Genomic DNA, 22,817 nt, shown 5'->3' with positions numbered 1-22,817 from the left:
AGTTTGTTCTGCATCTGCTGGGAGCATAACACCCAGTCTGTGTGTGTGCTGGGGTTGTGAGGGCGGTGATGTCATGGTGCTGTGGGGATGGGTGTGGTGATGTTGCTCTCGTTGGTGGAATGAGTCGTGTGTGACCGCTCCTTTCCCTTCACCTTGACTACAGAGAGGTACAGAAAGCAGTCAACACTGCCCAAGGATTGTTTCAGAGATGGACGGAGCTCCTTCAGGGCCCCTCTGCAGCAACAAGGGAGGAAATCGACTGGACCACCAACGAGCTGAGGAACAACCTCCGCAGCATAGAGTGGGACCTGGAGGACCTCGACGAGACCATCAATATCCTTCTCTGTCGTCTGGGGCGGAGGGCCTGGGGGCGTAGGCAAGAGGACAAGGTTTTAGTTGGATGTCTTGAGCCATAGATGAGAGATTTGCTTTTATAGTGATCTGGCTTTCATCAGTACCACAACACATCTGAAGTCATTGCCCAGTGGTCTCAGGGGGGACAGCCTTGTTCTTCCAGGTATGGCAAATCCTGCATTATCCAGTTTTCATAGGGCAGTGATCATTACTTTGGACCCCGGAGCCAGTCTTCTGGTGTTCAGTTTCTCATTCCACCATTGTAAAAGTATAAATAAACCTTCCCTCTCACACAGTAAGATACTAATACTTCTGATGTCTGTGTGGCGCTTTTCCTCACACACCAGTTTTCCAGCAGCCACCATCTGACTGTTCTACATTTTGACACATCTACCTGGAGATAGCGTGGAGTCCTGCAGTATTCAGAGCCACCGTATCAGATGCCAGGTGCAAACCCCAGGATATGACCTGTGCTCAAACCCACTTCCTGTTTGTTTAATTTCTAGAGCAGCTTACAGAGCTCAGGGAAATGCATTGCTTAGGTTGCTCCTGTATTATAAAGTCTCTGTGTGGAACAGATGCCCAGGGGAAGATAGGCAAAGAGCGTTGTGTGGTCTCCAGGATTGCTACCTTCCTGTGGTGCTCCACGGGGATGATTAGGTCATTGGCCACTGCTCAACCTTTAGTCCCATTCTCCCCCCCCCCCCCAGGGGTAGTTGTGGCTAGAAGTTAGTATCAATAATCATAGAATTGGTTTGTTTAGTGATCAAAGAAACCGTGTAGGAGTCATCAGTCATCTACTCGCATATAGAGTCTAGAGACGCCAAGGGCCTTAGGAGCTCTGGGCCAGAGACCGAGTTGAAAGAGATTTTTGATACAGTGTCATAGCAGTAACGAGCTTTGGCACATTAGTGAGCTTCTCCGTACTTTAGTTTCCTCTTCAAAAGAATGCTAGGACTAGGAGAGTGCCCAACTCAGAAGTATCAACAGAGTTGTGTGTGTCAAGAGGTATCAAGAGCTTAGAGTGGGCCTGCCCAGAGTAGTTGACTTTAAAGGGTTAGCTGTTGGGCTGGGCTGCTCCTTGACTGTCCTAACATGTGAGGACCACAGTTCTGCGTGCATGCAGACACCAGCAGTTGTCATTGCTACTTAGCAGTGTATACAACCAGCGTTACAACTTGGTAGTTAAAGCTCAAAAGAAAATCTCCTCAAACACTCCTTTTCCACTGAATTGTAGTGGTTTTAAAATGCCACTGTCCACTGAAGAGCTGCTTGTACCATGAGACTGTGTTTGGTTCGAGCAGATCCATTATGCTAATTTATGCAGTTGATGCTGGGCGGGGGAAGAGCCCACAGATCTGACTGACGAACTAAAGAACTACTGAAACCCAGTTGTGCAGCTTTCTGACCTCAGCCACGAAGTCTCTGTAACCAAAACTTTGCTTAGAAGATAGGCCAGTTCCATGTCTGAGTTCTGGTTCATGTTTTTCTTTGAAATAATACATCCAGGAAAGCAGCTTTTGCAAGGCTCACCCCTGGGCAGCATGGGCTTATAAGCAGTTGCTATGGAGAGTTTAATTGCTGTTCTAGAACTTTTTCTACATTATTATGGTACTTATATTACTATATATGCTACCTTTTTTCTTTCTTTTTATTTTTTTGGTTTTTCAAGACAGGGTTTCTCTGTGTAGCCTTGGCTGTCCTGAATTCACTTTGTAGATGAGGCTGGCCTCGAACTCACAGAGATCCACCTGCTTCTACCTCCCAAATGCTGGGATTAAAGGTGTGCGCCACTACTCCCTGCCTTATATGGTAACTTTTAAGTTACTAAAGACAAGTAAAATAAAATGTGAGGGGATAGGATCAAAAGCAATTTCAAGAGGATATTGTTTCCTCTGAGACAGGTTGGGGGACGTAAGTTGTGAGGCAAGAGAACAGGGGAAGGCAGTGGGGAGTGAGCACAAGCAAAGTATAATGCGTTTATATGGAGTGTCACAGAGAAGCCACGTTGCTTTGAGTGCCAACTGGTTTGTTTTTTTTTGTTTTTAAGACTATACAAATAAATGAAAAGAATTTAAACTACAAGAAAGAAAGAGCTGGGCAAGGTGGTGCCCACCTGCAATCCCAGCAGTCCAGAGGATGAGTCCGGAGACTCACAAGTTGAATGCCAGCCTGGACGCTAGGACTGTGTGGTGAGTGTTAGGCTAGCGTTGACGACACAGTCTGTCCCTGTCTCAGGAAACTGTGAGATGAAGGGCAAACATTTCAGCATTAATCATTCGTTCAGTGACCATTTCCTGAGTGTTCTGGGTACCAAACATTTTCTTTTTTTTAAGGTTAGGTCAGAAGAAACTATAGCCACCAGGCCCTTGTGGAATTAGGCTTGGGAACAGATAATAACGATGCAGATAATGTACAGACTGAGGAGAACACAAGGGTTTCTAGTGTCTGATGCCAGGCAACTGAGCCAGGCCTGGGGATAGAGAGAGCAAAGGCAGTTTCTCTGAGGAAGCTTGGTCTCTGGAGGCTGAGGAGGAGGGTTACTGCTGGCATAAGGAAGAGCTTTGCAGTGGCCCTTGTAAGGGTTTGCAAAAGGTGCCTGTGGCAAGTCTCACGATCCCAGCGCCTAGGAGGCTGAGGCAGGTTATCACTACAAGTGCAAAGAAAAACTGAAAACACAGTGCGTTCCAGGCTGCTCCAGGTTTCCTGTGTCAACGAATCAGGAGTCAACAAAAGGATAATCACAGGTGTTAGCAAACATCTGGAAGATCCTAGCTGACCTGTGGTCTGTTAGCCATGAGTTTATGGTGAGCCCCATGGCTCTTTTCAGGAGGTTTGGGTTGTGTATTCCTTGTGTTTCAGCGCCCTGTGGTTTAACAGGATGGCATCAGGTTTTTGATGGTGCAGTTGCTTTACCTTAATGTGTTGGCCCACGCATTGTTGAAGCAAATCCTAGAAAGTTCAACCTGGATGCAACTGAACTGAGCATAAGAAAAGCCTTCATCACAAGTACTCGGCAAACTGTTCGGGTAAGGAGCACTCCTTACAGGGTTGTCCATGAGAGACACTTCTCAGAACCCCACTCAGTCACAGCCAGCAGCTTGACTCTGAAACAACCTTTCAGCATGAACTCATTGCCAGAGCCTCGTATAAAGCCTCTCTGGTGGGAGGGGAAATTCACTTTTACTATTGTCTGGGTGTTGCTAGATTGAGAACGATACAAAAAGCTGCTGGCTGGAGGGTGGTTATAAAAGCCTGATTCTACTTGCCTATGTCTCTAATTTCTATAAAATAGTGATTTTAAAAATCTCCTAATGCGCTCTAGTTCTGGACAAAAGGAAGTCTCTTGTAGACGCCATTTGCTTTCCTGACTGGCTGGTAATCGTGTGCATTGTTGAGGAGTGGCTGGTCCTGGGTTTGGCTGGTAGCCGTCCCTACCATCTGAGTTGCTTCTGGAACTCCTACATCCATGCCATTACTATTGCGATGACAGCCTCTCAGGACTTACCCAGGGCAGGCAAGCCAGGGATGGCATTAAAAACAAGCATGGACACACCTTTAGTACCAAATTATTATGAATACTACCCATAAGTAAAAGCTGAAAGAGAAAAATGTAGTTTAGATAAAATCTTGTCATTCAGATGTATTTTGTACTCTGAAAGTATATGGCTAAGCTGTCTGATTAGCATAACTAGATGTAAGAGAAGCAGCTGCCATTAACATATGTACTCAAAAGTAGCTTCCTTGAAGAAAGAGACTTGGGATCAGACCAGTGCTGACATATGGCAGGAACCTTGCCTTGTGTTTGCCAAAGACTTTCATCATGTGATTTCCTCTTGAAATGATCTCAAATGGTAGATTATCATTGAACTTACACATCCTTGTTTCTTGTTTCACTCAGAGTGGGCTTTCTCTGTTGTTATAAGTAAGTTGTTTATATATAAGCTCACATGTAATAGAGCAGGAACCTTTCTGACTTCAGGCCCCACCCCCCACCCCGGAGACAATGAGTGCTTGAATTCAACATTTTGACTTTCCAGGCAGTCGTAAATGCCACTCTGCTAAGCACATTGCTTGTTGACATCTTTTGTGTGTAATTCCCTTAGTCATTTTTATTTACTAATTTAGACACGATCTCACTCTGTAGCCCACACTGGCCTCAGACTCATGGTGATCTACTCTGCCTCCCAAGTACTAGTTTTGCAGGTGTGAACCACCACATGTGGCTGTCTGAGTCTATACCATGTGTGCTATGTGGAGCAGCACAAGTGCTCTTAACTGCTGAGCTGTCTGCAGCCCTCAATTATTTCTTTAATGTAGTTCATTTTCCCTCTCTCCTTTCTTCCCTGCTTCTGCAGTCCCACACTCCTTCCCTCAGTTCTCCTCTCTCCTCTTCTTTTTTTGTAATGGTTTTTCTGAAGGATGTTCCTGCTGACCTTACTATTTCACAGTGCGTTACTGTAAAGCATATATTCTTTAATCAGTGCATTTATTCTTTTTGTAAGGTGGTACTTGTGAGTTTTGAAAATTGGATCTCTGTATATTGAAAATTATTCTATGACTGGAAATAGATACTAATGTTCATTTCTTTTTTCTTTTCTTTTTTTCCTCCCTTGTTTTTTCTAGGCAGGATCTCTGTGTAGCTCTGGCTGTGCTAGGACTCGCTTAGTAGACCAGGCTGATCTCAAACTCCCAGAGATCAGCCTGCCTCTGATTCCAAGTGCTGGGATTACAGGCATGTGCCACCACCACACCCAGCTGAAGTTCATTTCTTAATATTTGAAAATCTATTTAAAGTACATCTTAGAATTATTTCAGATCATAGCAGATACCTGAACCACACTCAGCTGTGCTTTCAACTGACTGCTTGGTGGACTTTTAGCTATGTTGTTTTATTTCGTCCCTGCCCCGCTCTCTCCCCCAGCCCCCACACTTAGTATTTGCCAGAGATGGAGTTACTATATCTGAACTTTTGCTGACTTGGTTTTAATGACTTTAATTGAAAGTCTAACAGAAAAGAAGGGAATGGCAGCGGAGTTACCTTGATTGAAAACAAAAAAAGTGGCACGTGGTGACTTTATTATGTGTGTTCAGCCAAAGAGACCTCAGGCTCCCAGTAGAAACTGGAGAAGGGACAGGGAGTTAGCAGATTTGGGAAATGTGACAAGGTGGACTTGACACGGAGACTTTGAAATCACAGGCTTAGGTAGCATTGGTCTTACTGACCTTTCATTAATAGTGCCCTACTTTTTAATTTTTTTAAAAAGAATTTTATGGATAAGTGCTGTATTTATATCCTTTCCACCTGTCCCTCTCCTACTTCAACTCCTCCTTTGTCCCCTCCCCCACTTACTCTCAAATTTGTGCCCTCTTCTTTGACCATTGTTACACACATACACACATATACATATATACATTTATAAACACACACACATACATGTGCACACATATGAATATATAAGTGCAACCTGCTGTTTCTGTTTAGTATCGGTTGTGTGTATTTGTTTTGGCCTGACCACCTGGGATCAGATAGCTTGTCACAGGGCTCTGTGCCCGGAGAAGACTGGGTCTCCTTCTCAGCCGCCAGCCATTACCTTTCTTCATCTAGGAGTGCAGCCTGTGACATGTCCCCCATCCACATTAGCTTGTCACCTGGTGTCATCATTGTGTGGGTCTTGTTTAAATGACCGTGTTGTTAAAGCTTCAGGAGCGTATTTCCCTGTCATTCACAGAAGACACTGTCTCACAGTGGGCATCCTGGTCCTCTGGCTTTTACAGTCTTTCCGCCCCTTCTTCCATGATGTTCTTGAACCTTAGGTGTAGGGTTATGTGGCAGGTGTGGGCACCCCACGGTCGGTTGTTCTCTGCATTGTGACCAGCTGTGGCTCCCTGTAATGGCCTCCAGCTCCTGCAGAAGAAGCTTCTTGATAAGAGCGAGAGTGATGCTTATCCAGGGGGTAGGATAGCATTTAGAGTGCTTTAGGGAGTTTCACTGGTTAGGAAAGTTATTGCCTTATATTTTGTTTTTGCTTTTTTTGCGGCAGGGTCTCATTACACAGCCCTGGCTGGCCTCAAACTCAGAGATCTACCTGCTTCTGACTCCCAAGTGTTAAGATTAAAGGTGTGTGTCACCACATCTAGCCTTCTACTTTATTTTTAAAAGAGCATATGCTAATTTGATTGTGTTGCGTCTTCAGGCAGAGGAGTCAGTGATAAATAATAACTGTCTTCTTTCCCATGAAGAAGCGCTCTTTCTCCTGTATGCGTTTGTGTGAGGTAATAGTGCATGCTGCACAAGCACGCTGACCTACAGCAACAGCCCCTCTCCCTCGTGACTTCAAGCTTACTAGTCACGGGCCATGCACTTTCTACTCCTCCCTTGTTTAAAGAGTCTAAGGTTGTCCAATTTTTGTTACGTTTTTATGGTAATTTTTAGATGAAAAATACATTTATTTTTTCTGTAAAGTAGTTCCTCCTCCCCTGTTCCTTTTCCTCTGGCTTAGAGCTGGCGATCTGAGCAGGTTCTCATGCACATAGGCTAGGTACTTGAGCACCAAGCTACATCCTGGCTCATCTGTATCCAGCTAATTATCGTCTACGTTGTGGAGTCATCTGCTCGACAGAGGCGTCACTGGGGAAGTTTGTTTTGGAGCTATCCCTCAAGTGACTCTGGGTTCCTCTGGCAATTTAGCTTTGTAGCATATTCCGGGAGATCATTGAATAAGACACCAAGGAACCTGAGCTGCAGGCGAAGCTCTGACCGTAGTAGATTTCATCATGTCAGTGAGCCCTCCTGGACCTCTGTTTTATCAGTGAAAGGGCCGACGCTTACTCACAGTCTCTGATTGAAACTTTGGAAGGGAAATCAGAACTGCACCTGTACCCTGCACCCAACAATCCACAGTATGTTTCACCCCAAGAGCTTTCTGCCATCAGTTAGAGCAGAAATGACTTTGGTCAGCCTAAGAGGCTAAGGTAAGCATCAGTATACAGATAACATTAGGCCAGGGGCCATGAGTGGAGAGCGCTGGGATTGGCAGTGTCTCACTCATTCAGCTCGGAGACAGTTGAAATGAGAGCAGAAGCGTAAATAACCAGGACATTTGTTGTTCTTTTGGCAGATGGATCATGTTTTATTGGGACTAACTGCTGATCCTAAGCTTCGTGTGTTAGAAAGAGGATGAGTAATTATATTTTTGGCATGATAGATTGTTACAAGATGTTTAAAACTGTTTAGTAACACAGCTTAAATTTTCATATCCCAGTGTGAAGGTGATCTGCTGTGTGGTGTCTGGTGACTAGCCTACACAGATAAAATGCCATCCACACATGAAAGTTGTACTCCACTGCAGCAGTGAGCAAGTACAGGATGCACGCGCACACACACACACACACACACACACACACACACACACACACACACAATCTCCCTCTCATCGAATACAAACTTTAAGAATCTGACATTAAAAAGCATATTTCATTCATCTGTTGCTTTTTTTGTTTTTGTTTTGTTTTGTTTTTCAAGACAGCGTTTCTCTGTGTAGCTTTGGCTGTCCTAGACTCACTTTGTAGACCAGGCTGGCCTTGAACTCACAGCAACCTGCCTGCCTCTGGCTCCCTAGTGCTGAGATTAAAGGTGTGAGCCACCACGCTGGGCTCATCTATTGCATTTTATTAAAGAAAACTAGAGTAGCTTTTTTACAAGAGGAAAAAAGCAACCTATAACTCAGAATAACCCCTGATCCAACCCCATGTTGCAGTCTCCTGTGGCTGTGTAGCCGGACCCTGCTGTTTGTTAATCTAGTGTGTGTTTACAAACTGTTAGAATACTCTCCGCTTTCTGGTTTTTAAATGTAAATAATTCTGCCTGTGAGGTAAAAATGCCCCTCCATTCTGTAATTTACTCTCTAGAAACAGCCAGTTTCTGGAGCTAGGGAAAGGGCTCAGTGGTTTAGAGCGCTGGCTGTTCTTTCAGAGGGCAGGGGCTCAGCGCCCACCTGGTGACTCCCAGCTGTTTCTAACTCCAGTCCCAGGACTCTGACACCTTCCTTCTGGTTTCCACAGGCACTAGCCACGTGCATGGTGCATAGACATGCATACAGACAACACACGCACACTGAATATTTTAAAGAAATAATCATTTTCTGTCTGTTTCTGGGTATAGGAATGCAAACTAGGAACAAATAATATGATAACCTGTTTTGTTTTGTTGGTTTTTTCTGTGAGGAGTTTCATTGCAGAGAGTGCCCAGCATGCAAGCTGTCCTGAGTTAAATCCCAGACACCTCAGGGAGAGAGGAGAGTAAAGAAAAAGGGAAGAGGGCATATTGTGACTTGTATTTTGGGGCCTTACCACTTGGGAGGCAGAGGCAGGAAGATCATGAGTTCAAGACCAACCTGGGCTATATAGTGAAAACTGTCTCAGACAACAACATACGTGTGTATAAATGCGGATATATGTAGAACAGCTCTGTCCATTGAAATAAGTGTGAACATTTCTGTCTCATAGCCACATTAAAAAAAAAAAGAAATGAGTTTAATATGCCTTATTTAACTTAATATACACAAAAGATTATCATTTGAACATATAACCAATTTAAGAAATATTAGAGGTTAAAGTTTTTTAATTTGTTATACTAAAAAGTTTAATTTTTCAGTTCAAATTTGAAATTTTTATTGAAAATAACTTAGCTATCATTTAAACTTTATAAAACTTGCAATCGAAAAGTAGATTTAGAAACCCAGTTTTTTTTCTAAGCATGCTTAAAAGAGTTTACCAGTAACTGAATTTACGTTTTAGTTAATTAAAATAATGCACTGACCTTGTTTGAAGCGATGAGGAACCAGGGCTTGTATGGCCACTGTATTGGACAGAAGCGAATTCTGATCATCTTTTTCAGGGCTGCATACTTACGTGATGATAGTGTCTGATTCAGTGGTCAGGGTTAAACACCACAGTGGCCCTGAAAGATGCTGTTGCAAATGGATAGGAGAAATAGAATGTTAGTAAAATGCGTCATGTAGTTCAGCTAGCTAAAAAGTTCGGCTAAATCTTGAACTTGGTTATTTTTTTCCTGGGCTAATTGGGAAGAGGCCTCTAGCCTCGATTTGGTCACCAGCAGGCTAGTATGTCATTCTCTGCGTGATCATTTATGTACGGTCTGCTTTCAGAAAGAAGCCTGATGAGCCGGTGTCTGCCATAGCACTGTAGTGTATGACTTTACTATAAGTTCTCTACCCCTCATTTGGACACAGTCTTTATTTCTAATTTTATATTATAAGTGACTCTGCAGAATTTTTTTTTACACATCTGTTTTAGTTAATTTCGTTAAATTGATATTAATGGGGTCAGGGCAGTGAATATTCTTAAAGTGTTCAATACAAAACAACAAAATTAATTTCCAAAGAGTTTGTCCTGTTACCCACCCATCCGTTATATGGGAACACTGGTAGTTTCTAAAACACTTTATTGACATACAGCAATGTAGAAAGAGTCACCTATCCTAAGCATTCAGTTTGATGAGTTTATCAGGGGCTACTCCACTTGAGCAGCACCTAGAAGCACAAAGCCCAGCCGGGCTCACCCAGCACTTCAGGAGCTGGTTGGAGGTCTGTCCAAGTCATTGCCTACGCCCGCCACCCACCTGTAGACAGCGAACATTCTCCACACACACAGCATCTGAAGGCTAAGGTGCCAGTTCTTCTCTGTACATGTTGGTGGTTCCAGTGTGGAAGTATTTTGCTCATGGTGATTTTAGAAAGACTGTTATAAAGTTGCTAAACAGACTCTCGTTAGTAATGTATATTAAATAAATTTAATTTCTGGATTGAATAAGTGTTACCTTAAACTAATTCAGTTGATCAATAGGGGATTCTACAATTCAGGACACATTATCATTATGACCATCTTGTTTTGAGATTTCTAGAATTTGTATGTAGCAGAGATTCTCAAGGTTCAGCCTTAGATTCCCCAGAGAGGCTGGTTAAGGTGTGCCATAAAGAGCCAGGATGGGCTGGGGAAGTGCACTTTAGTAACTTCCGGTGTTTCCGAGTCAGGTAAGTCACCATGCATTCTGTGGGAGCGGAGAACCTGCTGCATGCTTGCTGCATAGGAGACGTCAGCACGCACTTGCTGAGGGAATGATTGGGTACTTTGAAGGTTGAAGCAAGGTGGCTATTCAGAATTTACCCTAGTTGGAATTTTGAGGCCGTGGCACACCTGATCTAACACTCTCTTGTCATGGGTCTTGATACCTGGCTGGGTGTGATGCTGCACACCTTTTATCCCAGTACAGAGGAGCAGAGACAGGCAGATCTCTGTTTTAGGATTAGCCTGAACTGCATAGTGAATTCCATGCCAGTCAAGGCTATGGAGTAAGACCTTGCTTTAAAACAGCAAAAGTTGAATGTCTTAAGATTTTCATCTATAAAAATTAGTCTACCTAGCTGGGCGTGGTGGTACAAATCTTTAATCCTAGCACTCAGGGAGGCAGAGGCAGGCAGATCTCTGTGAGTTACAGGCCAGCCTTGTCTACAAAGTGAGTCCTGGACAGCCAAGGCTACACAAAGAAACCCTGACTTGAAAAACAAAACAAAACAAAAATTAGTCTACTTATCAACAGAAAATTTCAAAAGTATCCTGACTTTTTTTTTTTTTTAAGGAAAATTGTATTTCAAGCACAGTACAATTTTAGATATTTTTCAGGGTTTTCCATTACAGTTAAATGTAAGAATTAAAGTGGCTCATATTTAATGAAGTCTGTCTTATTAAATAAATACATCATTTAACATAGTATATCCACTGATTTTTTTCCCTATACATTATTTTTGATAGGACTTTAGAAATTTGCTTCAGCATTAGAAATAGTCTGTACTGTGAATGAACAGAGCTCAGAGATAGCCTAACACGCAGGTGTTTTGGTATTAATGGTAAATGTACTTCAGGAAGAACAGGCTCTAAATGTGTTTCAGAGGATGCTAGTCCTTGTGCACAGGCCTTCGGTGTTACCCTCACCTTGTCATCTGTCGGCTGTGTGATTCTGAGACGTTATCAGTCACTCTGGACCTGTATCCCCTCAACCTGCAAACAGATGGCATCAATTCAGGAGAGCTTCTGACTGGCAGTTGCCTTTCTCTTTCAACTTAAATTTAGTGTCTGCATTATCTGTTTTTAAGGGAAGGTCTTTCCTATTTCCTTATGTCTAAAATTGAAAGTAAAGGCCAAAGAATGCTGTCATTTTGCTTAAAGATAGACAGTCAGTTGGGTATTTTGCTAATAAGGGAAATACTGGCCATGATTTCCCTTAAGAGTATTTTCATTTGTTTTCTGCCTTTTCTGTCTCCTTAGGACATGAAGGATCAGATGTCAGCTTCCTCTGTTCAGGCACTGGCTGAAAGGAAAAACAGACAGGTGAGGAAACACCAGAAAGTAGGTGTCCAGTAAAGAAGTGCCTGCTAGGTAGTTGAAATGTGCAATTGCTGAACATGCCTGGGTTATATGATCAAGAACACGACCTGTGTACACTGCTGGGATTAAAGGGGTGCACACACACCTCCCCCCAGCTGCCTCTTTTCCTCTTAAAAAAGCAAAACCAAACACAAAAGCCAGCACACACAAAACCAAAGTGTGGTCCGTTTTATGCTGGTGAACTGCTCCTGAGTGTGTGGCCTGTCCTAGACTGTGGTGAAGAATGCCCAGTGTCACTCTTTTGGACTGATTTTCATTCAACTGGCATCATTCAGTGGCAAATAACTTTTTGTTTGGGATGGGACCTTGTGCCTACTTCCTCTTTACCATGCTGGGGTTTTGTCTGGTTTGAACCTGTGCAGGCCTTGTCTGTGCTGTGCTGTCATAGCCCCTTTGAGTTCATGTTATGTCTCAAAAACGCTATCTCCTCGGAGTTGCCCACTCTCTCTGGCTCTTAACGTCCTCCTCCACACAGGTCCTGTGCCATGAGGGCAGCGGTGTGATACAGGGATCCCCCTTAGGGCTGAGTGCTCCAAAGTATCTGACTCTGCACATTGTCCAGTTTAATCACCATCTACTGCAAGAAGAGGCTTCTCTGATGAGGGCTGACCAGTGCACTGATCTGTGGGTACTAGCTATACTTCTAGAAGGTTCCATTACCTCAGGGGTGCCACAGGCTAGTATTTACCACATGGCCTATGGCAGACATTTAGACAAACCTTAGCCAGCATTCCTCAGTTCCCCCGCTCTTAGCCACTGAGCCCCACAGCACCTTCTGCTGTCCTGCTGGCACCTCTGCGTGCCAGGCATCTGCTAAAGACTCTTGACTACTTATGTCTTTTTAAGAGGACTCCAGGCTCTTGATAATGACAAGGTTATGTTTGGATTTGATGTAGCCAGCTACTTACTTGTACCTCTAGGATGGCTACAAGTTCAGGGTATATAGTGAAACTCTGTCTCAAACATAAATAAATAAATAAATGAAATTTATATAGACATTTGAGGAATCTTAAACATGTTTCAAATTTTTATTTTATTTTTTTTAATCTTTGTTTTTTTGAGACAAGGTCTTTCTACATAGTCCTGGCTGCCTTAGAACTCACAATGAGTAGGCCTTGGACTCACAGAGATCCACCTTCCTCCGTTTCCCAAGTGCAAGAATCAAAGGCCTGAGCCAGCCTGAGCCCCGCCCACCCCAAAGCATCGGGTTTTTTTTTTGGGAGGGAATTGTTTTGTTTGCTTTGAGACAGGGGTTTGCTGTCTAAGTAAGGGTTTTGCTGCTAAGTAGCCCAAGTTGTCCTGAAACTGAATAACAAAAACAAAACCTTCCTGCTCTGGCTTTCTGAGTGCTGGGATTCCAGGCATGAGCCACCATGCCTGGTTGTTGAAAGTATTTTAAGAAATTGCATGCTTTTTATGAAAGAAACTCATTTTTGGGCTGGAGACAGGCCTGCAGTTACCAGCACTGCTGTTCTTCCAGTGGACTGTGACCCGGATCGGCTTTCAGCATCCATATGAGGCACTCACAGATGCCTGTAACCCTAGCTGCGGGGATCCCATGCCTTCCTTCACATGCACATACCCACGTGTACACACACACTAACACATGTAAATGAAAAGAAACTCCTTAAAGAATGGCAGCTGGCACCTAGAACTTAAACTTGAGTTCAAGTTCTGATTTGTTTGACATTTCTTTTGGTGAGGTAGAATATTCATTCCTTCATGTCTGGTTTTTGTTTGTTTGCTTGCTTGCTTGGGTTTGCTTTTGTTTTGTTTTGTTCTTGTTTTCTTATTTATCTCGCCCTCTCTTCTTCCTTTTTGGAGCTGTAGCTAGGAAGAGCTATCATCCAGCTCTTCTCATCTACCTTGAACCCTTCAGAGAAGCTAGCCAGTGGCCAGGTGGCCTTTACTCAGGGGCCTCTGGCAACGACTTAACCAAACAGTAGCTAGCCTGCCCTAGCCTGCCCACCCCCACTGCTCCCTCTCATCTCCCCCAGCCACTCTTTCTTAGGAGTTGCATCCATCTGTGAGGCTGGTCCAGAGGTCTTGAAGACAGAGAGGCCCCTTCCTGATGTTCCTCCAACCAGCCACTAACCTGCATGTCCACATCAAAGCCTGGTCCAGGTTTGAGGACCTGGTAGCTCCTGGTTGTCTCTCCTGACTGCTTGTCCCTGCTCACACAGGCACTGCTAGGAGACAGCAGCAGCCAGAAGTGGAATGCTGGAGTGACGGATCGCTACGGGCGCCTTGATCGAGAGCTGCAGCTAGCCAACTCCCATTTCATCGAGGAGCAGCAGGCCCAGCAGCAGGTACCTGAGAGCAGCCGGTGGAGGACAGCGGGTAGCAGGGAGGGTGCCTCCCTTGATTCCCCTGCTAGCCACAGGCTTATTACCTGATGACAAGCAGTCTAGTCCTATGCTTGAGTGCCCAGTGTGTAATGATCGTATACACTGTTTAATATCTTGAGAATGTGGTATCCAAAAGAACCAGACTTGGTAGATCTCAGGAAAGGCAGAGCTGACATCTAAACTGACAGGGCTAAAGATATGTGCAGGTCTTGGTTTTGTTGCTGTTGTTTTGAGACAGGCTCTCACTGTGTAATTATCTGTGGTTGGCTGGCTGGCCTCCAACTTACGGACCCGCGCCTGCTTCTGTCTTCTAGGTGCAGCGTTTAAAAGTGTATACTACCCCAGCTGAGGCCGAGGATTAAAAAAACAAAACAGTCCCTCTTCTCCAACCTCTTATTTGTACATTCGGGTTTTTGTCTATTTTTAACAAAGATGCTTGCACAAAGTCCATTAAAGTTGTTAATTTGTCCCAATATATTAAAAAAAAACAGTTGCTTTGATAGAGGCTGACGTACAGAAGGAAAATAAATTTAATTGTCTCCATGTTGTTGTGTTTACTTATTTATTTATTGTTTTTATTTTATTGAGCCGGATCATGCTATGTAGTCCAGGCTGCCTCAAACTCAAAATCCTTCTGCCTCAGCTTTGTGTATGTTGAGAGTGTAGGCCTGGGCCCCCACGCCAGTTTGTGTTGTTGCTTTTATGGCTAGCCATGTAGTAAAAGGAAGCTAATGATTAAACTATCAGGATATGAGAATCAGCTGTCCACTGAAACTTTGATTCATAAATACTGTGTTTTATGTGCATATGTAGGCTTTGTATTATTTTGTTCCATTTATGTTATGTTGGCTTAACTAGTTTTTGCTCTCAAATGTTACAATGAAGCAAAGTTTTTAATAGAGTAAGGGAACCACAGCACAAGTAAAAGTGTGTCTTTGTTAGCCAACAGCTGTCCTTGAGGTAACTTACCATCCTTGACAAAAAGGACTATGCAGTCCTCTCACACCAGAGATTTGCCAGACTGTTGTTCCCCGATGCTGTGGCACTGTGTTGTGGACAGAGACTTTGGCAGTGGGCTTCCTCTTCCTAACCACCCCTGAGGTGGTAGTCATCATATGTTTCTGTACTTTCGGCCACTGTCTGTTCCCTTTCTGGACCTCAGCCAAGCAGAGTAAATCTCTCTTGGTGGATCAGGGCCCTCTGACTGCTCACAAGTTGGGTCAGCAGGGGAGAGCAGTAGCTTTGGCAGTCCAGTCTTCGGAGCAGTGTGCTCCTCAGAGCCAGTGGCCTGGTCCTTTGATTTCTGGGCTTTGCTTTTGAATGTGAATTGCCCCAAGCTGGCAGAGAAACTAGCATCTGCTGGAGTGCTGGGCTTGGGACCAGGTAAGATGGGTTTTAATTGCTTATTTCCGTTTCTCTGGCACCAGTTGATTGTGGAACAGCAGGATGAGCAGTTGGAGCTGGTCTCTGGCAGCATCGGGGTGCTGAAGAACATGTCCCAGCGCATCGGAGGGGAGCTGGAGGAACAGGCAGTGTGAGTAGTGAGATGCCCTTATCTGCAGTGACACTGGGGGAGGGGCGCCCGGAAAGCCTGGCAGCGAATTACAGGGCTCCAGAGGAGAAAAGCTGCAGTTTTTACTTTGTTGAACAGAGAAACTTCCCCAAAGAAGAAATCTACCAGATACAATTCACAACTGTGGTTTAGGCAAAGCGGTCACAAATTTCTCTGAGCAGATTCTTGAGGCATGGGTAAGATGGCAAGAAGATAGGGCCACAGCCTCTGGAGCCAGTCCTCTGAAGAGGTGGCAGGCCTGAAGGGAGACAGGAGACGGTGGTGTTAGCACTCTCAGCTGTCATCCCAGGACCCTCCTACATTGAACATAAATCATAGTATTACAAAAGAACATTTTTATCTTCATTAGCAAAAGTATATTCCTTCTCAGAACAAGGAAATAACCAAAACATAACTCTTTAAAGTTGTTTTTGCAGAAGAACGTGTCTTTCGCAGTCTAAAGTGTGAGAAGTAAAGACAGCTTTCTTGAGTGCTGCCATAGACCGTTCTACTTTTCATTTCCTGGGTGGGGGGGACATCTAGCACGATGTTTCAGAAGCTCTGCCCCAGTCTTAATGTTCACCATTACACACGCTCATTATCAGTGCTTCTGGGCCCTTGGTTCTGCACCAAGCAGTGGGGAGGTCCTTGGGGATGTAGGAGAGAGCAGGGTGAGCTCTGCCTACCATTCAGATTGCTTGCTGCATCCCAGGGACACCACATATTGTACAAAAGAAGGAAAGTAGTTCCGTGGTGGCACTGGGGAGAGAGCCGCTGTCACTGCAGTAGGCTGGTACAGCTGGCTGGAGAGCCCTGTCTTTCCCAAGAAAGAGGCTCAGCTGAAACCTGGATGATTACATGATATGTGGCTGAGCGGGAGCAAGTGAGTGTGCACACGATAGCTGTGTGTGTAGGCGGGAAGAGGCGCGTGGGGAGCCAGAGGCGCAGGTGTGCACAGAGCAAGGGGCTGAGTGTCTGGCATGGGGAAAGAGGGAGCACAAGTCCTGATGGAGAGTCAGGACAGCAGGGAGGGCCTTGCCAGTGTGACGAGGAGGCAGGACTTTCCCTTCCCAGTGTGGAGAGGGGGCAGGGAGACGGTTTTTGGAGTGATCATGTGAGCAGATGCTGGTTTTCAGATGGTATCCAGATAGGAGCCAGGTGGTTATGTCAGGTGGGAATCTAGAGTATCAGGAACCCAACCACACGGGGTGAGTTTCCACCTAAAATGGAAAGGGGCTTTAGCTAATTTGTTGGCGAGGCAGCTTGAGAATAGAGACGACCTGAGATACACCCAGTCTAAGATGTTGAGTGACGATGGTCTGTATCCATTCCCTTCAAAGTCACTGCAGCAAGAACAGAAAGGGTTTTGCAAAGATATGAAACTTCTGGAGAACATAGAACAGGGAACATCAGTTGCCCCAGTCTCGATGACGGAAAGCAGGCATGTGGCTGGCTATGGGTTCAATAGGCCCAAGGAAGCTGGGGAGTGAACGTGGGGTAATGTGACTTCCACCGCAGGCCTCTCAGCTGGGACTAGTTGGTACTTAGGCGGCTTAATGCTAATGTTGAATATTGACCTCATCAAATTGTGACATAACTATATCAGAGATGTGGGAAAGACACAGGGATGGAAATCACATGATCTAGGGCCCAATCCCAGTCTAATAATGCTGCCCCAGCAAGTGCAGTCTGAGGACAAAAGTAGCATCACAACACACACACACAGGTGCTCCTTCAGAAGTGGAGACAGTACCAGCAGAAGCTGAAGTGATGGGAACAGAAGAGAATTATAGCTAAGCAAGATCCCCATAGGTGTTTATGTATTGAAGAAAATAAAAGGGAAGAAATACAGACCTTGACCTGTTACATATGCTGTGTAGAATAGCCACTGAGCATGCGGGATATGGCCAGTCTGAACTGTGATGTGCTCTGAGCGGAAAGTGACTGCTCAAGTCTGAAGCAAAGGGGCAGAGGAGTATATTAATAAATCTTATGTTACATGTTGGATATAGTAGACTAGAGAAAAGATAGTTAAAAATTAACTCCAGAGGCCAGTGGTGTGGTGCTTACCTAGTATTCAGTCTCTAGCCTTGCATTAGCCAGGTGTGGTGGGCCACACACTTGGGGGTATGGATAGAAGTATTGGGCCAGGAGTTAAGAGTCATCTTTATAAGTTCAAGGCCAGCCTGAACTACATGAGAGATCCTGGCTCAATTAAAAAAACCCTTTAAAAGGCATAGCTGCCAGAAAATGCAAAGTGGCATTAGTGACTTTGTTGGGCAGAAGCTTGGTTGTGGCTATACTTGGCTGAAGTTTGAGCAATGTCTCTGTTTAGCCTTAGTAAGAAAAGTTACGCCCAGCACACACAACATTGACCTCATCAAATTATGACACAACTATATCAGAGAGGTGGGAAGGATGCAGAGGTAGAAATCACATGGTCCAGCATTCATTCCCAATCTTTTCAGTGCTTGGCCTGGAGCTGCCTGCCAGCCACAGGACCAAAGTGCTACCAGGGTCTGAGATGAGCTAAGCATGTTTTAATTTGAAAACTCAGGTGTAGAACAAAGGCTTATTTACTTATAGTTGTCAATGTACAGTGTGATAGCTAACTTAATGAGGATTTGGTGGCTCCATCCTGAGGGTATGTCATGTGTCCTCTGTGGGCTTGCACCCAGAGCAACAGTTTATAGCTGCCAGTGACACTGTCAAAGTAAATAAGGCCTTTGTAGGAAGGCTGTGGTACTAATTGGAGTGTTAATTTTAGCCTCAAACTAGTCAGAAGTTGAAGTCTGGAATGTGTAGTGATTTATGAAATAAGGGTTGCTAGAATACAAGTACAGTATTCACTGCTGTGTCTTCCAGCAGCGTGTTGGACAGCAAACAGTGGGGCCTCATGAGCTGGTTCTCCAGTTCTCCTTAGAAAAGCTCTGTCTGTAGATATGGTGTATTACACACACACACACACACACACACACACACACACACACACACACACACACACACACACACACACACACACACCATCCCCAACCTACCCCATATTTTTGAGACAGGGTTTCTCTGTAAAGCAGCAGCTCTGGCTGGTCTGGAGTTGCTTTGTAAACCAGGCTGGCCTTGAACTCACAGTGATCTGCCTGCTTCTGCCTCCCAAGTGCTGCGATCAAAGGTGTGCGCCACCACCCAGCTTCAGAGACGTCTCCAGTTCCTAGAGAAACACAGCTTGTCTGCAGTGATGCGCTCTCTCTCTCTCTCTCTCTCTCTCTGTCTCTCTCTCTCTCTCTCTCTCTCTCTCTCTCTCACACACACACACACACACACACACACACACACACATACACACACACATACACACACACATACACACACACACACACACACACATACACATACACATACACACACACACATACACACACACACCATCCCTATCCAACCCCATCAGGGACATCAGGTCTCTGGCTTTTAACATAAATAAGGCGGAGTGCTTTCAAGGGGAATCTGTCTGATTTAAAGTGCACTCCTTAACTCACACCGACATAAAGTGCTTTTGTGTCTTACATGCTCCTGGCAGGAATTGGTTTAGTAGAATCACCCTGTTTAACAGGTACCAAAAGAGTTTCAGAGTTGTGTGGGGTGCCTTGCTCAAGTGGCAAAGCCTGGCTCTCTGATGGCACTGAGCCTAAGCTGGCAGTGTTGCATAGTGAGAGCCACACTGCCTCGTCTGCAGTTCGGAAATCTACAGATCCAAGTATTTAATGTGCAGGAGACTGGTGTGATAGAAAACCTCAGACTGGAGCTGTGATTCTCAAGGGTTCTTCTGCAGAAATGCAAGCATGCTTGGTTATGGGAATACCCCAGGCCCTGTAAGGAGTGTTGACTAATCTGAAGCAAATGTAACTTAGCTTTTTTTTAAGGCATAGATCTCCCAAATTTATAAAAAGACATAACTTGTCTCAACAGTTTGGGGTATTAGAGTGGAATCCTGAGTTCCAGAAGTCCCTTATTATCTCTACTGAAATGGAGGCCCAGGCCCAGCTTAATCACATGGCAGATGCAAGGCTCCGCTTACCACCCACTCTCCTCTCCTCTCCTCTCCAGCATGCTGGATGATTTCTCTCATGAGCTGGAGAGCACTCAGTCTCGACTGGACAACGTGATGAAGAAACTTGCAAAAGTGTCTCACATGACCAGTGGTATGTACGCGTGACTCCTGGGAGTTTCTACTTAGCTCTGTCTGTGACAGTCTCCTGCCTGTGCTGCTTTAGGGTCAGAAATGGAATACGAGCATGCAGAGGCTTGGCTTGTGGGCCACAGTTTGGAGACTTTTCCCAGCTGCCTTGCAAGCACAGAATCCCTTCCTTACTTTTTCCTGTTTCTCTTGTCTTCTGGTGTGTGTGTGTGTGTGTGTGTACTTTACATGGCACATGTGTGCAGCAGGCACTTTTGCTCACCAGCCCTAGGGAGCTTATTTAAGGTTGCAGTTGATGTACCAGTTGTTGCTTTCTCTGAACTACCTTCCTTTCATCATTAGAAAAATACCTACTACTTCAGACTATAGCGGCCTTATAGAGTGCTGTCCTAGCAAGTGTGGGCCAGGACGGGGATGAAGAAGTAAGTTTTCAGGTCAGTTACTATGTTTGAAGATGTTTTCTCATGACTTTTTTTTTTTTTTTAATTACCACAAATCTCCCCTGTCAGACAGGAAATGATATATTTCAAGTCAAAACCCAGTATCTCCTCTTTATCTGGAGGGGGTTGCCTGGTGAAAGGAAGACCTGAGACATTTCTTGCATAATTTGAGTCCTTTAGGACCATAGGATGCCCCCTCATTAAAAAACACCTCCCATCTCCTGACACCTCATTCCCCTGTGGTGTCCTCGTCAGGTACATGTGACATGGAAGATTGAAATACAAATGCCATGGACTAGCTGAGTTACAGCATACTGTCTGGCCTTCATTTCTTAACTAAAAAATTGAGGGTCGTGGGTGTGACTCAGAGTACTTAACCAGGCATGGGTGAGGCCCCATGCTCTATGCCAAGCACCACAGAACAGTGAGCACTGAATGAATAAGAATACAAGGGTGTATAATAGTGTATTTGTGCTCTGTAAATATCTAAACCAGAAAGAAACTCCTGTCTGAGTTACTCCTTTCTGTAGGCCGAATGCTTTTACGCTTCAAGCAGGTTCTTGGCCTGAAGCTATGCATATGCAGGAAGCAGGCACCAGCTCAGGGTTGCTTCCCCGTGACTAGAGAAGGGCTCCTCTGTTCTTGACTCTTCTACCTACGCTTCTCTGCTTCATTTAAATTTTATGTATGAATGTGTGCTGTACATGTGTGTACATGTGTTCTTGCATGTGTGTGCATCTGTGGAGACCAGAGGTCATTTTTACTTTACTGTTGATCTATTTATTGTGTCTGTCTGCCTATCTATCTATCTATCTATCTATCTATCTATCTATCTATCTGTGAGCTTGTGTGCACATGTGTGTGTCGGTCAGAAGACAACTTGAGGGAGTTGGTTTCTTCCACCATGTAGGTTCTGGAGATCTAACTCAGGTTGTCAGATTGGCAGCAAGTACTTTCCCCACTCCACCATCTCACCAGCCTCTCAGCCTTACTACTACAATTATTACTATTACTCTTAGTTTATTTTTTATGTGCATTGGTGTTTTGCCTGCATGTATGTCTGTGTCAGGGTTTTGGGTCTCCTGGAACTGGAGTTAGGACAGTTGTGAGCTGCCACATGGGTGCTGGGAACTGAACCATGATCCTCTGGAAGAGCAGCCAGTGCTCCTAACCGCGGAGCCATCCCTTCAGCCCCAGCCTTATTCTCTTGAGACTAAGTCACCCACTAACCCGAACCTCAGCATTTTGGCTCGCCTGGCTGACCAGTGCTCCCTTCCCTTTCCCCCAACCTGTGGAGGGTTGGGGGGAGGTTATAGGCACATGCAACATGCATGGCTTTTACGTGAGTGTGGGGATCCAAACTCTGAGTCGTCTCCTCAGAACCCTTGTACTTAAAAAAAAAAAAGGTTGCTGTAAGGAAGCGTTATGTAACCAGTTTAAGCCAGGCTGGCGTGTATGTGAGCCGTGCAGTCAAGTGGCTCCTTTAGCACCAACTCTGTCAGGGACAAGTGGGTGAACAAAGGGGATCTGTGTGTGTGTTGTCTAGCGTTCTGGGTGTGAGTAGTGTAGGAAGTCTTGCAGAGTAGCTGTGGCACTGAAGCTTTCTCTTGCTTTATTCTGTTTCTCCTGAAAGAGAAGTTTGGGAAAGAACATGAGATATTTGGTCATATTTATATACAGAAGAGAGCAAATGAATGCTAACAGAACAGCGAGCGTGCGCTACCCTTAGCTTTAATACTGCTATGATGTCTGCTTCAGTTTATTGACCAGGCAGTCTGTGTTGTCCCTTTTCTCTTCCATAACTTTTGGTTAAGTTGATTGCTTTGTTATCAAACCTGTACGCCGAGGCAGTCTCTAACGTCAGGGTTTGGTTGAGCAGCTCCGGGCACACGCCAGTAGTTCCTGAGGGCCGGGCCCGCCCATCCCTTCTTGCCTGATCGTTTTGGGGAAGAAATGAGCCAAGACCCCACACTCACTTTTATAAATGACCCAAGGGAGACAGTAACTTGGCTTTTTCTTACCCAGAGAAAAATGCTCTTGAATAATGCCAAGTTCCCCTTCTCCTTCAACGATCTGGGATTCATGCTTTCTCCTGAAAGCCGGGGAACACCTTGAGGAAGGAACTACCATTGGACCTCCTCTTGTTCCGAGCTTGCTTCCGGCTGGACGTGCAGGCCAGTGGTGGAGCACAGGCTAGCTCTGGTTCTGTGCCTGGTACCAGAAAACTCTAGCCAGGCCCCCTTCCTTGTGTGCATGAAGCCACACAAGAAGTACTCAGATGTGTGCTGGGGGAATAGGTCCCTAAGGCAGCCTAGTTCACGTCTCACAGAAGCAACTTAACCGCTTCAAAGGAAAGTGGCTCTAAAGTGCTGGCCTGGGCTGTGTTAGCTTCTGCACTGGTCTCCATGATGTATTATTGCAATTTTATATTAATAAGCTTTCTTCCTTCTTTTCTTTTTTTGAGA

At 44.9% G+C, this 22,817-nt stretch overlaps 1 protein-coding gene across 2 annotated transcripts in view; it reads left to right on the top strand.

Annotated features, from left to right (window-relative positions):
- The window catches only part of STX6 (syntaxin 6), a 45,126-nt gene that overhangs the window by 14,202 nt on the left and 8,107 nt on the right, over positions 1–22,817 (top strand). Inside the window, exons 2-7 of one of the 2 annotated variants that reach the window (XM_084786404.1) lie at positions 164–333; positions 3,289–3,383; positions 11,701–11,763; positions 14,004–14,129; positions 15,596–15,702; positions 19,822–19,916. In XM_084786404.1, the coding sequence (XP_084642530.1) occupies positions 164–333; positions 3,289–3,383; positions 11,701–11,763; positions 14,004–14,129; positions 15,596–15,702; positions 19,822–19,916 (656 nt within the window). Of the gene's footprint in view, positions 1–163; positions 346–3,288; positions 3,384–11,700; positions 11,764–14,003; positions 14,130–15,595; positions 15,703–19,821; positions 19,917–22,817 lie in introns of both variants that reach the window. The other variant, XM_084786405.1, reaches the window with a different exon arrangement.

The sequence above is a fragment of the Acomys minous genome, assembly GCF_964271855.1.
Source record: "Acomys minous genome assembly, chromosome: 1".
NCBI lineage: Eukaryota > Metazoa > Chordata > Mammalia > Rodentia > Muridae > Acomys > Acomys minous.
Note: the sequence above shows the minus strand (reverse complement) of the source record. Positions and strands in the feature narration are given on the sequence as shown.